The sequence below is a fragment of the Geotrypetes seraphini genome, chromosome 3, assembly GCF_902459505.1.
Source record: "Geotrypetes seraphini chromosome 3, aGeoSer1.1, whole genome shotgun sequence".
Lineage (NCBI taxonomy): Eukaryota > Metazoa > Chordata > Amphibia > Gymnophiona > Dermophiidae > Geotrypetes > Geotrypetes seraphini.
The window spans coordinates 393,225,164-393,241,076 of NC_047086.1; the positions used below are offsets into that span (position 1 = coordinate 393,225,164).

At 47.3% G+C, this 15,913-nt stretch overlaps 1 protein-coding gene across 1 annotated transcript in view; it reads right to left on the reverse strand.

Moving 5' to 3' along the window:
* Positions 1-3,241: 3,241 nt before the first annotated feature.
* SLC4A1AP (solute carrier family 4 member 1 adaptor protein) overlaps positions 3,242-15,913 on the reverse strand; it is a 111,274-nt gene continuing 98,602 nt past the window's right edge. The window contains exons 13-14 of the mRNA XM_033936859.1: positions 13,907-13,976; positions 3,242-3,572 (exon numbers count right to left, since the gene is read on the reverse strand). Of these exons, the coding sequence (XP_033792750.1) occupies positions 3,523-3,572; positions 13,907-13,976 (120 nt within the window). The 3' untranslated portion in view covers positions 3,242-3,522. The remainder of the gene's footprint in view (positions 3,573-13,906; positions 13,977-15,913) is intronic.

The following is a 15,913-nucleotide window of genomic DNA, read 5'->3' on the forward strand; positions in this document are numbered from 1 at the left end:
CCTAGTGGAATATTTAGGTTTATGTGAAAATGAAAGAAATTGTTATTATAAAGAATGAGTTGAAGGTGCTTTAAATGGACCGCAATAATTATTTGCTACAGTTAAATATTTGATCGATGGATGTGATGGTGATGCACGATTCTTAGCTGACAAAATGGAGGGAGACCAACTCCACTCATTGGATAATTTGGTTATGGAGACGGATAATCAGAGGGGAGTATGGAAGGTATTTGATGATATAGATGAGAGAGAGATTTGTAATGCCATTCGTAGCTGTACACCCACACGTGCTATTCAAGATCCATGTTCGTCATCTATCATGAGACAGATGGCAGAGAAGGTGTCCCCTGAAATTACTGGAATAGTTAATCATTGGAAGAGGGAATCTTCCCAAAAGATCTTCTATAAAACCAGCCTAAAACAGAAAGGTCTGGATATGAGTGTTTTGAGACCAATTTTGATATTGCCTTTTGTAGGTAAAATTTTGGAGAAAATTGTTTTGCCTCAGTAAGATGATTTTGTGCAGGAAACTGGGTGCTAGGATCATAATCAATTTGGTTTTCGGAAGGCTCATAGTGTAGAGCTATTATTGACATCATTATTAGAACCCTTACGTTTAGGATTGGATTAACATGTAACTTTTTGTTTAATATCTTTAGATATATCAGCAGCTTTTGACTCAGTAGACCTTCAGAAATTGCTGTTAAGATTGAAAGATCTCGGGGTGGGTGGTACAGTCCTCAAATGGCTTAATTTGTATTTGATAGATTGCTCTTTTCAAGTAAGAAATGGGAATAAGATCTTGAGTAAATTTAAGGCAAGGAGTGGAGTCCCTCAGGGATCAGCACTTTCAGCGTTATTCAATATTTATACGGCCACAATTGGTCAGTTATTCCAATCTTTAGGGGTTGAATACTGCATATATGCGGATAAGATCATCTTCTTCCCAGTGTGTGTATGGGGGGATGGGTCAGAGAAAGTGATGAATAATTATATGAGTGATATTATTGGCTGGATGGAAAGGCAAGGCTTGAGATTTAACATAGGTAACGTTTGTGGGGAAATGTGACCGGGTCAATTGGCCAAAAACATTAAAAGTGGTAGACGAGGTATTGCTGGTGAGGGAGTCAATGAAAGTTCTGAGAGTAAAACTGGACCCATGACTTACAATGAGTTGTCAAGTGGTAAAGACAGTGCAAGTATGCTTTGCACAGATACATTTATTGTATCATTTAAGACCAATGCTGTCACCAATGCAGTTGACTTTTGTGCTGTTGCACAAGCAATGATTTTGTCACAGCTTGGCTACTGCAATGTCCTGTAAGTGGGAATAACTAAAACCAGGTGCAAGGCATTGCAAGTGATTCCGAACGCCGCAGCCAGATTGATAACCGGAACACCAAGTTATGAGCATATTATCCCATATCTCTGACAACCAGTTGTATTAGAATCCAATATAAAGCAATTATGCTATGTCATCAATTTCCCCGCTTCTGTCAAAACTTCACTGGCTTCCGGTGATTTCTAGGATTCACTTTAAATGTACCTGCTTAATTTTCAAGATCCTATATGGCATTCTTCCTCCCCTAATCCCACTATCCTGGAATTCTTCTAGACATAACACTACCAGACCCGCCCACATACTCAAACTATCTTTCCCCTCGTTAAAAGGTGTCCTGTATGCAGGTAAATTAGGGAAATCCCTTTTCTTCAAATTCACTGAGCTTTGGAACAACCTCCCTGCCCCGCTGCGGAACCTAGGCTCATTCCAATTATTCCCAAAGCATCTGAAAACCTGGCTTTTCTCCAAAACGTAAAGCTATCTCTTTAAAATGTAAAGCTAGCTATCCTCTTCATAACCTCTAATTTCTTATTATGTCCTTCCCTCATTTATTTAATTTACCTGTAAACCGTGCCGAGCTCTATCTTTATGGAGATGATGCGGTATACAAATTTAAGGTTTAGTTTAGTTTCTTCACAACCAAGGATCCTGTAGGCCAGGGATCCTCAAATCCAGTTCTTGAGATCCACAACCCAGCCTGGTTTTCTGGCATTTCCACAATGTACGAGATCTATTTACAGGCAATGGAAACAGTGAATGCAAATAGATCTTATCTATATTCATTGAGAAATCTTGAAAACTAGGCTGACTCTCAAGGACTGGAATTGAGGATCCCTGCTCTAGGCTTAGCCCTAGCTCTCTCAAATCCCATCAACGTTTGATCTCTGCAATTTCTACTGGAAGGCTGTTCCATACATCTACCACCCATTCCATTCTGGTCTCAAGTACAAATATTTAGAACCTTAAGTCTCATTTCATATGTTTTCTGGTGTTAATCCTGCAGATTTCATAGTTTTTTTCTAGAGCATATCAAACCTGTAAATATTCTTTGAAGGTATGAGCCCTCTCCCACAAATAGAGGAAGTTGTAGGTGTCTCACCATCATTTATCCACAGTCATTATCACCTTTTATTCCGCTAGTTATATCTCTCTCAATACATCCTAGTATCCCTCTAGCTCTGGCCTTATCAAATAGTTTCACTACCTTTAAAAAGAGATTACCGTATATACTCGAATATAGGATGAGATTTTTAGGCCAAAAAAGGTCCAAAAATGGGGGTCTTGTACTATATTCAGGTCATCACCAAGTGCCCACCTGACCTCTCCCGGACTTGTTGCAGGTCTCTGCAGGCCTGCCATATGACCTGGTAGACCGGGCAGGCAGAGAAGCTACTGGTTAGATTAGTCCAAACTGAAAGGATAGGAAAATGCTAACTTACTGCTGTGGCTGGGCCATACGGCCTTTATATGATTCATTCAGAGTACTGTAGAAATGTGTGCTCATTTATTGCACAGGCCCAACTTTCAGACAGTTTGGTTGCCGATTCAGTAACCAAAGTCAAATTAATTTTTGCAGAGGATGGGATTGATTGTTAAAGAAAAATCAAGCTAAGGCCCGAGTGTGACTTTATTAGAGAGGGGAAAGCAGTACTGAGTGAATAATCAATGCAAGACATCTGGAGGTCGTCAGGGGAAAAGAATGTCTTGCCAATGTGTGTATGACAGATGCCAGTGACATGCCAGTAGCACCATCTCTTGGTCACTCTCATCCTAGCACTATCTGTTTTGGCAAAAACACTAAGGGCCAATAAAAACAGATTCAAAAAATGTCTCTCTGCAATGACTTCATAAAATTGCTTTATGCAACACCCAAAGAAATAAATTAATTTATAGCACTTACTCAGTTAATTTTTTTTTTTTTTAATTTCTAAAACCATATTCCATGTGTACATTTACAGAGCTTGCATTTTACATACAGAAAAACAAAACCAAACAAAACTGATGTTTTTATACAACACTTGTACAGTCAGCCACAGAGTTTGGAGGGGGGAGATGTCAGCAATCTGGGTGAAAAATCCCATTTCCAAACTATTGATTTTCCCAGGGTGTCTAACATGCTGCTACTTATTTTGTGAGCAGGGAAACTGGGATCAAAAAGGGCCCAAAGCTTCAGGTGGAGCTTAGTATCCATACTTTTCATTCAGATGTGTTCTGCCGTCCCCACTTTGTCCTAGGAAAGGGAAAGAGAAATAGAAATAGATTTTCACTCTCTTAAATCATATTTGCACCATTATAAGCTAACCTCAACTCAAAGTGACACTTTTGCACCACAGAATATATTACAACTTTGCAAAATAAAACAAAGCGTAGACAGAATTGGAAGATTAAGTTTATACCTTTGATAATCTTCTTTCTGTTAGTCCCTAGACCAGGAGTCCACTGCCCCTAAATGGAACGAGCTCCGAAATGAGCCTACAATCTAACAGGCTGGCATCCGTCATAAGAATCATCCACTCAGAAAACTAAAGAAGCCAGCCCTGGCTAAGAGCTACCCCCTGAAGCCACCAACTCAAATAGCTGCTAGCTGGCTCCAACCAGGGGGCAGCATCTGAAGGGGGAAACTCAACGGAGATCACCAAGACAGGAGGGACTCCTGTCAAGGGAGCATGGGTGCTCCTGCTCAAGACCCCTGCAGACAAAACCAGGCTGAGAGAGCTGAACAGTTCAAGAGAATTCTGATCTGTTGACAAAGGTTCTGTCCTCTGTCCCTGAGAAGAAACACATGAACCTGTTTGGAGACGAAGAGAAGCCCTAGAAACTCTAAAAGACTGGGAGGACACTAAGCGTCTCTTCCTGAACTCGCCAATGCCTGCACCCTCATACCCAACAAGATGGGACCCAGATCACCTGCTGTCCCAAAAAGGGTGGACTTGGACCACCTGCAGGTGGAAAGCCACCTCAACTACAAGCACTTTGACAAAAGTGCGGGAGCCTGCTTTTTGTCGTGAGGCCCAAGGGGCAGAGCTGCGAACTGGAAATGCTGTTGCAGAACATGGAAACACAGAAACCTGTGATGCTTTGGGCAGATGGGAAATATGGAGGAAAACCTCTGTGAGATCCAAGGACACTAGAAACTACCCTGGAGAAAGCTAGCACCGTGAACTCCATTGTCCGTTCAGAAAAAGGGAATTTGCAAGAAGTGGGTGACTGACTGTAGATCCAGAATATGTCTCCAATCCTCTGAGCCTTTCTGGTACGAGGAAGTATCAAGAATATCCACCTAAGCTCCCATTCGTGGTCTGGAACAAGTTCCAGCATCCCAAAGACTAAGAGATGTTGCAGAATATCACAGACCCTGGACTCTGTTGTGGTCAACTTGCCACAGTCCAGAAATCAAGCCAGAGGTGGGAAAAAGAAGGACTAACAAGTGTCTGATGAAAGTCAAGTCCACTCCTGAAAAACTGTAGAAGACAGCCTGCAAGAAATGAAGCCACACCTGATTCTTGGCGACATTTGCACTTTCTTCGGGGGGGGGGGGGGGGGGGGGAATTGTAAAGTGGAACCACTGCACAGGAATCTGAGGATGCCTGGAATTGGAACCGTGGCAATGTAATGTTTCTAGGAGGAAAAACCTGTGTATTCCTGACGACCCCTACAGGAGTGACAAAGAGGACAATGATCCACTCCCAACGTCCAGCAAAATGGATCATAGGGAGCAACGTAAGGTAGAGAGGTCAGCCAGACCTGTACCAACAAGAATCTGGCCCTTAAAAAAGCAGCCGCTGAAGGTGATCCTCAAGGCAGCATCCTTATTCAAGGAGTTTGCGCTCAAACATTGCACCAGCAGAGAACGTACTAAGAACTCAAATGAGATCATAAAAGGTGGCTGGCACCGCAGCCACACTAACCAGCACCAGCGGAAAACAGGCATGCACCTCCACAGAGGACACATTGCTCAGGCCAGAATAACAGACATGCGTCATAAAGGAAGTGGCCACTGCCACTCAGTTACCTGAGGATGCTAGAAAAAAAGTTTGTAACATAACATCCACCCTGCAATCCTGAGAGTCCTGAAACCTCAATCTCCCATCACTAGAGAGGGATGCGCGCTGGAAACCTGTGCCATGGTGGAATCTACTTCAGGTTGTTCAGACCTGCCCAAAAAAAAAAAAATCAGGATTCAGGTGATAAAGCATAGACATAGCTTTGGCAGATCGGAAAGAGCTTTCTGGGGATCACAATGTTCTGAAATCAGACTAAGGAGCTGTGAACTGAATGGACAAAAGGCACAGAACGGTCCAGGACCGAAGCCAGATAATTGGAAGGTAGAAAATCCAAATGGAGCCCTTTCAGAACATCAGCTGCAAATGTAAAGATGAATCGGTACCTCCAAATCCGGATACTCAGGGCGGCCGAGGTGACTAGTCTCAGGAAAGGCATCAGACGGATCCAAATTAAATACAGTGGTAGGAGACACAAGAATCATAAAAACTGCTTGGCAACTGCAATCAAGGTCAGGCACGGCCAGACCAGATAGCTCCCGAACAGGAAGCGACGCCAAAGCCTGAAAAAGTCCCGATGCACCCGCCGACTGTGTCAAACGAGCAGGGTTGAGGATACGCCGTTCAGAGGAGCTGACCAAAATCTGGTGAAAACGGCCCACTCCGCAACCATGGCAGGGCTCTGTTGAGGTACATGCATTGTACCTCAACAGAAAATTCTTCGACCCAGCACAATTCAGGCTAATTGTCCAATCCCTAGTCTTAGGACTGGATTATTGCAACTCCCTCTATCTACCTTGTCCTGCCAACATGATAAAACAACTTCAGACTATACAAAACACTGCCCTCAGACTGATCTACTCCCTGAGAAAATATGATCATATTACAACTGCCTTCCTAGACTCTCACTGGCTACCTTTGCAAGCACAAATTCAATTCAAATTCTACTGTCTATTATTCAAAGCATTAAATGGCTCCGCCCCCTCCCCCCCTATCTAAACAACCGCCTAAACCAGATCCTCACCTCAAGACAAAGAAGAACTCCGAACCCTTTTGCCTTCCCTCCACTCAAGGGCACTCAGCGCAAAAAGATGTTTGATAACCTTCTGGCGACGCAAGCAGCAAAACTTAACCACTCCATCTCCAACCTGTTGACGGCAACGGGCGACTTCAAAACTTTTCGAAAAGAAATCAAAACCCTACTTTCAAAAAATTTATCCAGATATCTTAACCCAACCCTTCCCCCTCCTCCTAGACAAATTCTCCCCCAAAACCTCCACTTAAATAATCTCTTCCTCCCCAAAACACCAACCAAGTATTTAGATCCCTGAAATGTAACGTAATCTTATTTGTACTCTAACTGTAATCTATTTGTTATATCACACAGTAACGTACAGTCAATTTAATATCCAATTTGCAAGTTCTTCCGGAATTAATCCAGCTACCTCTCCTCCCTTGTAACAAAAAAAAAAAAAACAACAAAACCCCCCCCCCCCCCCCAAAACTGTTGTAACTTCACTGGAAATGTCCAGTTAGCTCTTTTGTAATCCGCCTTGAACTGCAAGGTATAGGCAGAATAGAAGTCCCTAATGTAATGTAATGCATACTGCGCCAGACTACAGAACGGCCTCTGGGCGAAATTTTATTTGGAAGGCACGGACTCAGACCCACGCGGTCGGCGGGAAAGGCAGCCTGCATCTTGAAACTCGGGTGGGTTTCTGTTCAGATGCTCACAGCCTATGCTAGAAGCCTGTGACTGAGTCACCAGCCATCAGACTTTCACGAGAAAGAACCCTGGACACTTAAAGAGGGTGGCACCACAGCAGGCTGACTCCACAGACCCACCACAGTTTCTCTGTGAAGCTGCAGTCCGGCTCTGCAGGACTGCGTCTTTTCTCCAACAGCAGACCACGGGGGAAGGGTCGCAAGGTACTGAAGCTACTGAGAAACTAAGTTTAAGCGTAAAATAAAAAACAGAAGCAGAGCACTAGCAAAAGACTTCTGCTTGGGCTGCTTGCCAAAATTGAAACTAAGGTTGTTTACTGATTCTCCTATTAGGGAGAGTGCAGCATGAGTTCAGAAAAGATGTAGATTTCTGCAACACCCAGACTGCGGGTTGGGATTGAACGTCTAGCATATGGAATCTGGAAGGGACGTAACAGAAGGAGAAATTAGGTTCTTACCTGCTAATTTACTTTCTTTTAGCTTCTCCAGACCAGTAGAGGTTAACTTTACGAATGGGTATATATCTAATCATGACCAGCAGGTGGAGACTGAAAACAAAACTTTGGGACAGTATATACTATCCTCCCTTCTCTATTTCCCTCAGTCTGCCGAATAGCCAAGCAGAACCAAGAACTGGAAAACAGGAAGAAAACAATACTCCGAACAGGAGTAACAAATAACATACCCAAATGCTGTTGGAAAATGCAGAGGAGAAATACCCGAAGGAAAATGTCCCCACAGCTCGCCAGCTAAGCCAGCCGAGCCACAGCCGCTGTTCTTTAATTCTCCCCCGGCCCTAGAAAAATACTAGAACCCGCAGCAAAAAACAAAAACTGCCCGCGAAAACAGCCCCAACAACAACAACAACAACAGACAGGGTGGGGACCTCTACTGGTCTGGAGAAGCTAAAAGAAAGTAAATTAGCAGGTAAGAACCTAATTTCTCCTTCTTTAGCACTCTCCAGACCAGTAGAGGTTAACTTTACGAATGGGACGTACCAAAGCAGTCCCTCTCACGGGCGGGACCCCCGAAGGGCCGATACCAGAACACGCTCACCGAACACCGCGTCCCGACGCGCCTGAACATCTACCCGATAATGTCTAACAAAAGAATACAAGGAGGACCAAACCGCAGCCTTACAAATATCCACCGGAGGCACGAGCGACGACTCAGCCCAAGAAGCCGCCTGACCCCGAGTGGAATGAGCCTTGAGAAACTCCGGAACAGGCTGCTGTTTCAGAAGATAAGCGGAAGCAATCGTCTCCTTGATCCAGCGCGCAATAGTAGCCTTAGAAGCGCCAGCTCCCCGACGAGGACCAGCCAGGAGGACAAAGAGATGATCGGACTTCCGGAATTCCTGGGTCCGCTGCACATCAGAGCGAAGGACCCGACCGACATCCAACTTGCGCAGCTGCCGTTGCTCAGAAGAGCCCTCCCGACCACCCAAGACCGGGAGAACCACCGATTGATTGACATGAAAAGGAGAAACAACCTTCGGCAGAAAGGAAGGAACAGGCCGCAAGACGACCCGCTCCCTAGACAACTCCAAGAAGGGAGCCCTACAAGAGAAAGCCTGCAGCTCAGAAATACTCCTAGCAGAAGTAATGGCCACCAAAAAGACCGCCTTCAAAGTAAGGTCCTTCAAAGAACAGTCGTCCAAGGGCTCGAAAGGCGGGCGCACCAAAACAGAGAGAACCAGATTAAGATCCCAAGAGGGAACCGAGGGCCGTAGGGGAGGCCTAAGCAACTTGGCCGCCCGCAGAAACCGAAACACATCAGGAAGAGCCGATAAACGCTGACCTGACACCAACCCTTGAAAGGTCGACAGGGCCGCAAGATGAACCCGGAGAGAAGACCAAGCCAGGCCTCTATCCAGGCCATCCTGCAAGAACTCTAGAATGTTAGGCAGAGAAGCGCGAAAAGAGGTCACTCCCCGCGCCCGACACCATTCCTCAAAGAGACGCCAAACCCGCACATAAGCCCGAGAGGTAGAAAGCCTCCGGGACCCCAACAGTGTAGCGATCACCTTGTCTGAATATCCCTTCTTGCTAAGGCGACCCCTTTCAAGAGCCACGCCGTAAGACAGAAGAGAGACGGGTCGAACAAGGGAATGGGACCCTGCATCAGAAGGTCGTCCGAGAGAGGCAGAGGAAGAGGAACCGTCACCAGGTGTCTCACCAGATCCGCATACCACGGACGTCGAGGCCAATCCGGAGCCACCAGCACCACCAAACCCGGATGGTGAACAATGCGAAGAAGCACTCTGCCCACCAGCGGCTAAGGAGGGAACACATACAACAGCCCCTCCGTTGGCCACGGCTGGACCAGAGCATCCAGACCCTCGGCCAGCCCTTCCCTGCGACGACTGAAGAAGCGGGGCACTTTGGCGTTGCCACTCGTGGCCATCAGGTCCATCAGGGGCTGCCCCCAATCTTGCACTATCAACCGAAACGCTCCGGCGCCGAGAAACCACTCTCCTGGATCCAGGAAGTGACGACTGAGGAAGTCTGCCTGAACATTTTCTACCCCGGCTATATGAGAAGCCGAGAGGTCCAGAAGATGGGACTCCGCCCAAACCATGAGCCGAGCCGCCTCCTGCGCCACAGGAGTGCTCTTGGTGCCCCCCTGACGATTGACATAAGCCACCGCCGTGGCATTGTCCGACAGGACTCTGACCGACTTGCCCAGCAAAAGGGAGTGGAAAGCTAACAGCGCCAGCCTGACCGCTCTGGTCTCCAACTCGTTGATCGACCAGGAGGCCTCCTCCGCGGACCAGGTGCCCCGAGCTGAGTGGCCCATAAACTGAGCCCCCCAACCGAGGAGACTCGCATCCGAAAGGAGCACCGTCCACTGCGGGAGATCCAGACCCACCCCCTGAACCAGGTGAGGGGTCCGGAGCCACCAGCGCAGACTGCAGCGCGCCAAGCCTCGCAGGGGAACCGGAACATCCAAAACTTGCCTCCGGGGAGACCACCTTCGGAGCAGAGCATACTGAAGAGGACGCATGTGGGCCCGCGCCCACCTCACCACGTCCAGGGACGCCGCCATTGACCCCAGGACTTGGAGGAAATCTCGCGCCCAAGGACCCCGGGACGCCAAAAGCAGGCGAATCTGAGATTGCAATTTGCTCACCCGGGCCTCTGGAAGGAAGACCTTCCCCAAGGAGATGTCGAACATAACCCCAAGGCACTCCAGACGCTGAGCCGGGACCAACCGACTCTTGGAAAGGTTGACCACCCAGCCCAGCGACCGGAGAAACTCCACCACCCGAGCCGTAACCCGGGAGCTCTCCTGCAACGACTTTGCCCGAATCAACCAGTCGTCCAGGTAGGGGAGAACCAGGATGCCCACCGACCGCAAGGCTGCCGCGACGACCACCATTACCGTGGTGAACGTCCGAGGAGCCGTGGCCAGACCAAAGGGAAGCGCACAGAACTGAAAGTGCCGCCCCAAGATCGCAAAGCGAAGGAAGTGCTGATGAGAGGCCCGAATTGGAACCTGCAAGTAGGCCTCCGTCAGATCGAGAGACATCCAGGATGGGCCGAAAGGTCCCCTCCTTTATGGCCACCACAAAGTAAATGGAGTACCTGCTGGTGCCCCACTCCGTAGGGGACACCGGCACCACTGCCTCGAGATCTAGCAAACGCTGAAGGGTCTGACGAAAAGCCTGCGTCTTCCATGGAGTCTGACATGGAGAAGCGAGGAAAAGGTCCGGCAGAGAGCGGGTAAACTCCAGAGCGTAACCGTCCCGCACCACCTCAAGGACCCACTGATCGGACGCGATCTCGGCCCATTTGGGGAAAAATTTGCGCAGCCGGGCCCCCACCGGAACCAAAGGGGGCGCCGGCAAGGAGTCATTGCGCAGGACGGGAAGCGGGGGAACCGGCGGAGGGATTCCCTGCCCCCCGACGGGCCCCCCGAAAGGGCTGCATGCGCTGGAAGAACCGACCCCGGGAAAAACCCTGAGCCGGGAAAGAAGCAGCCCCACGCCCCGGGCGAAACTTGCGAAATTCCCGCAAACGCCCCCGGGCAGCCCCACACCTAGACGCAGGGCGGGCACGGTCCTCAGGCAGACGGGGCACCTTCGAGTCCGTCAGAGTCTGAATCAACTCATCTAATTCCTCTCCAAACAAAAAGACCCCCTAAAGGGAACTTTAGTAAACTTAGCTTTGGACGCAGAATCCGCCGCCCAAGCGCGCAGCCACAAAATACGCCGCGCGGCCATGCCATAGACTTAGCCGAAATCCGCACCAAGTCATAAAGAGCATCTGAGAGGAACGAGGCAGCCATCGCAATCTTCGCTACCTCCTGATCCACTAGAGACCAGTCATCAGACTCCCGATCCAGGACACGCTCAGCCCACCGAAACACGGCGCGAGCGACTAGCTCCCCACAAACAGCCGCCTGGACCCCAAAGGCAGAGACATCAAAATCATACTTAAGAAGAGTCTCTAACGCACGCGCCTCCGAGACCCTAAGAGCAGAACCGTCCATAACAGGCACGGTATGCCGCTTAGGAAGTGCCGAGACCACCGCGTTCCCCATTGGCGAAAATAAGGTAGCCCTACCTCCCTCCGGGACGGGATACCCAAGAGCCAAGGCGCACACCAAACGAAAACTGCGCCCATAGGCCACTGCGCCAACACAAAATCCCGCAAATCCTGACGCACAGGAAAAGAGCGGGAACCAGGACAGACCCCCTGAAGCAGAGGGGCCCCCATACGCGGGGTCTCCGGCGGCGCCACTGCAAAAATGCAGCACCAAGGAGACCTACTACCCAGGTCTAAAAGCTCATCCCTCTGAATAAAAAAAGCGCACCACGGACGCATCTGCTCTGGAAGACGGGAAACCCGCCGCCCCGCTGCCAACAGGCGTCCCCTCTAGAGGATCCTGGAAGCCCGCCAAAGCAGCCAGGTCCTCAACCAGGCCAACACGCTCCTCCGCCCACCAATTCGCAATCCAAGCCCCCCCGCGGGCGCTTGGATGAGGGAGGAGGAAGAGGGGACGCCAAACGAAAAGAGGGAGGCAAAGCCATAGGGGGCGCGGAGGGAAACCCCCCCCGAAACCCCCCAGGCGCACGTGGGACCCCCAAAAGTCCGCACAAAGAAAGAAAATAAATTGGGGGCAAAAAACCCCTGGGGGTCCCCAGGGACTCCCTGCCCCAGCAGGGGTCCATGCTGAAACCTGCCCCTGTGTTCGCCATACAGGGGGAAGGTCACCTGAGGTTGCAGACAAAATGGAGGGGCCAGACAAAGAAAATGGCGAAGTTCCCGCCAAAAATGCTCCCTCCATGGCCTGTAGCGGCTGAGAAGACTGAACAGTCCCAGCCGCTAAGACAGGCAAGTCGGCATCAGCTGTCAAAAAATCAGCTGAGAGGGAATCCTTCGGGGAATCCCTCCGTGGGCGGTTGTGGAAGACCGGGCTTCCCCACTGCTCCAAGCCGACTCGCGAGGCACCATCGGCGGGGAGCTCTGGGCGCCTGCAGCCGCTGCCGACGGAGCTCCACCACCTCACCGACCCAAACCGCCGAGTTCAGGCCGGCCGCGAGTGCCTCGCGGCTGGACTAAAATTGTGGCCTACTCCCCCGGAGAAGGGCACAATTGCTCCAGACGCGACCTAGCTATAAAAAAGTGCTGGTTACATGAAAAAATACAGTAAAATACAGTTTTCTTAAAGGGAAACAACCCTTCAGACCAGCACTACCTCAGGATTTTTTTTTTTTTTTTTTTTTACAGAACAGACTCCACAGGCTCTCGAAGCAATATGCCTTGCTTGACTTAGGGGGCAAGGCTTACTGCTGAGGCTCCTCTAAAAAAATGTGGGGAGGTGGAGGAAGTGGGGGGAGGGACCCCGCTCGTGACCCGCCGGGTTTGACACCCCCGAGGTCGGACGGACCCCCAAACAGGGCCCGACCAAGCTCCGTCCGGCCAAAAACAGGGACAATAAACCCCTAAACAAATTCCAACAGCCCTACCAAGAGAGATGGGTACAGATCACTCAACACCTGCTGGAGACTGAAAGAAGACTGAGGGAAATAGAGAAGGGAGGATAGTATATACTGTCCCAAAGTTTTGTTTTCAGTCTCCACCTGCTGGTCATGATTAGATATATACCCATTCGTAAAGTTAACCTCTACTGGTCTGGAGAGTGCTAAAGAATACCAATTAACCAACTTTGAATCAACGAGGAAACTCAATAAAATGAAAAAAAAAAAATAAAAATCACATAAGCTGGTTGCTGTTTTTCCATTTAAACATATTCACCATTCTAATCTCTCAGCCGAAAAGGGGATCTGGAGCCTATGAAGCAATTCTGCAGCAAAAAAGGGCTATCCATGCAGCGGTAATCCTCTTCCCTCTGTGTTCATATCCCAGTTCCCTGAACACAACAGCACACAGCATTACCAAGCTAACGTTCAGAACAATTTATTAACAGAATTTTTGCTGCATAACCGTGTGACTTGCAGGGCTGTAGAGTCAGTAGATAAATCCTTCGACTCCAACTCCTCAGTTTCTGGGTCCCACAACTCCGATTCCAGTACCCAAAACTGTCTCCGACTCCACAGCCCTGGTGACTTGTTCCCAGACACGATGCTGGAAACAAAAAAGCACTATATGCACCGATGTTAAAATAAACGAGAGCCTTTTTACCCCCTCTTGCAACATGTTATCTGATACATATTAACGCCTCTCACTAACATATTGTCAAGGTAATGCTCATTTTTAGAGTAACAGCATTGCTCAGATTTGTTCTGCAAACTTCCTCCCACCCAGAGGATCCGCAAAGCCTACGCTGCTAAGCATCTAACACCAATGCTATAACTTCTCCCCCACAGTACCTGCAGGTGGCACCCACACACAGTAATCGGGGTCATCTTCTGGGTATTTGTTAGAGACGCACTGTGGAGGCTGAACAGAGAAAGGAGACAGCAGAAGTCAGCGTTTATTAACCTATTAAATGTGTGTTTTTTTTATACTGGTTCATGTTATTCCTGTCACTAGGTTTCAGTTTGCCATTTCCAAGTTTACCTCGCTGATCTGTACTACTAGTATTTATCATTTCTACAGCACTGCCAAATGTATGCCAAATGTATGTACATTAAAACACTCAAGAGACAGTCCTTGCTCAATAGAGCTTACAATCTAATCAGACAAACAGGCCCAAGTATTGGGTTAGGGAGTTTCTCAGGCATGGGTGCTTTACAAGTCAGTGAGAGTTTGTATTGGGTCATTTTACTATTGCCATTTTTATGTCAAGCTGTACCTGCTGTACCAAATAGTATAGTATTATATGAGAGTCCTACATGATTTTCTAGTAATTCATTAATTTGGGGCCAAATTAGTTTCCAAAATGCATTTATACAGGGACAAAAAAAAATTAAGTGATCTAATGTCCCGACTTCTACTCTGCAATGCCAGCATCTATTAGATCTAGTACTATCTATTTTTTGTAAACGCGTAGGGGTCCATAAAGTTCTATGTAACAAAAACAACCAAGTTTGACTCATAGATGCTGACTTTGTAGATCTTAATCTCCAGGACCAAAATCGTGGCCATTGAGATTCAGAAATTGTCTGACCAATCTCAATACTCCAAATATCCCTAAGTCCAGTTTTCTTTTTTTTGTTTAAAAATCCATTTAACAATTTATACCATTTTGCGGCTTGATGACCCAAAAAATCCGCCTGGAAACATAGAACCTGCAGACTATATTGAGTATTAAGAGCTTTCCATTCAGGGAACCCTGCCTGAATAGCTTGCTTCAATTGCAACCATTTAAAATATTGTGTTTTATTTAATCCAAATTTATGTTGCAATTGTGAAAAACTAAGCATTGCTCCTTCTGAAATAATTCAATGTTCGTATACCTGCAATTATCCATTGTTTCCAGACGATTTTGTATCCGCCAATCTTGATCCTGGAGTTTACCCAAATTGATTGATTTCAGCAAACAATAACAAACTATTATTAATATTGACAGGGGTCGCCATGCAACAAATAACTCAACATTGGAAGGACTACACCAAATTAAATTTTACATTTTGGTGGAATTCAGTCTGTCATATATACAAAATGGAAAAAACAATAGCATTACAACAGGGAAATATTCATAATTTTAAGAAAATTTGGGAACCATTGACTCGATATTCCAATGATCAGGTTTCATAGCACATTAGTAATGGATATAATTAGATTGGGGAAGGGTGGGAATGCATATTATAGAGATTTAAGAACTGAAGAAAAGGGAGGGTTATATTTTATGTGATAAGATGAATTACTTGTAATCACAATTTTTCATGTATTAATTGAAGTTTATGTAAAATTAAATTATTGTAAGAATGAAAAATGTATAAATAAAATATTAAAAAAATAAAAAGCTGTACCTGCTGCCCACTGCCTTGGGTGAACCTCTTCATAAAGATGGTTAATAAATATCAGTAAGTGGAAACCGCCTACTACATTTTCTAACTATTAACTTTATAATCTCTCTGGGAATGCCCAAACCAATTCTTTTGTAAACCGCCTAGAAATGAAAGGTATTGGCGAGACGGAAGACACCAGTGTAATGTAAATAAACCAACCAACCTCCCATCTCTGGTGCAGCATCATGAGGATCACTGAGTAACCTCCAAGAGAGTGGGCAGTGCTCCCCGGCTCTTTAGTGTGTGATTTTATCATAGAGCCAGATACCTCCGCAGCAACACAAGACTCTCTTGTTACCTGGTTTCACTGCAGCCTCCAGTACTTTGCATAACAGATGGTTAATGCCTCCTTTCACACATATGATGCTGTGGACCCTTGTCCTTGAAAGTTCATGCTTCGATATATTGGTTAGTCTACAGCAG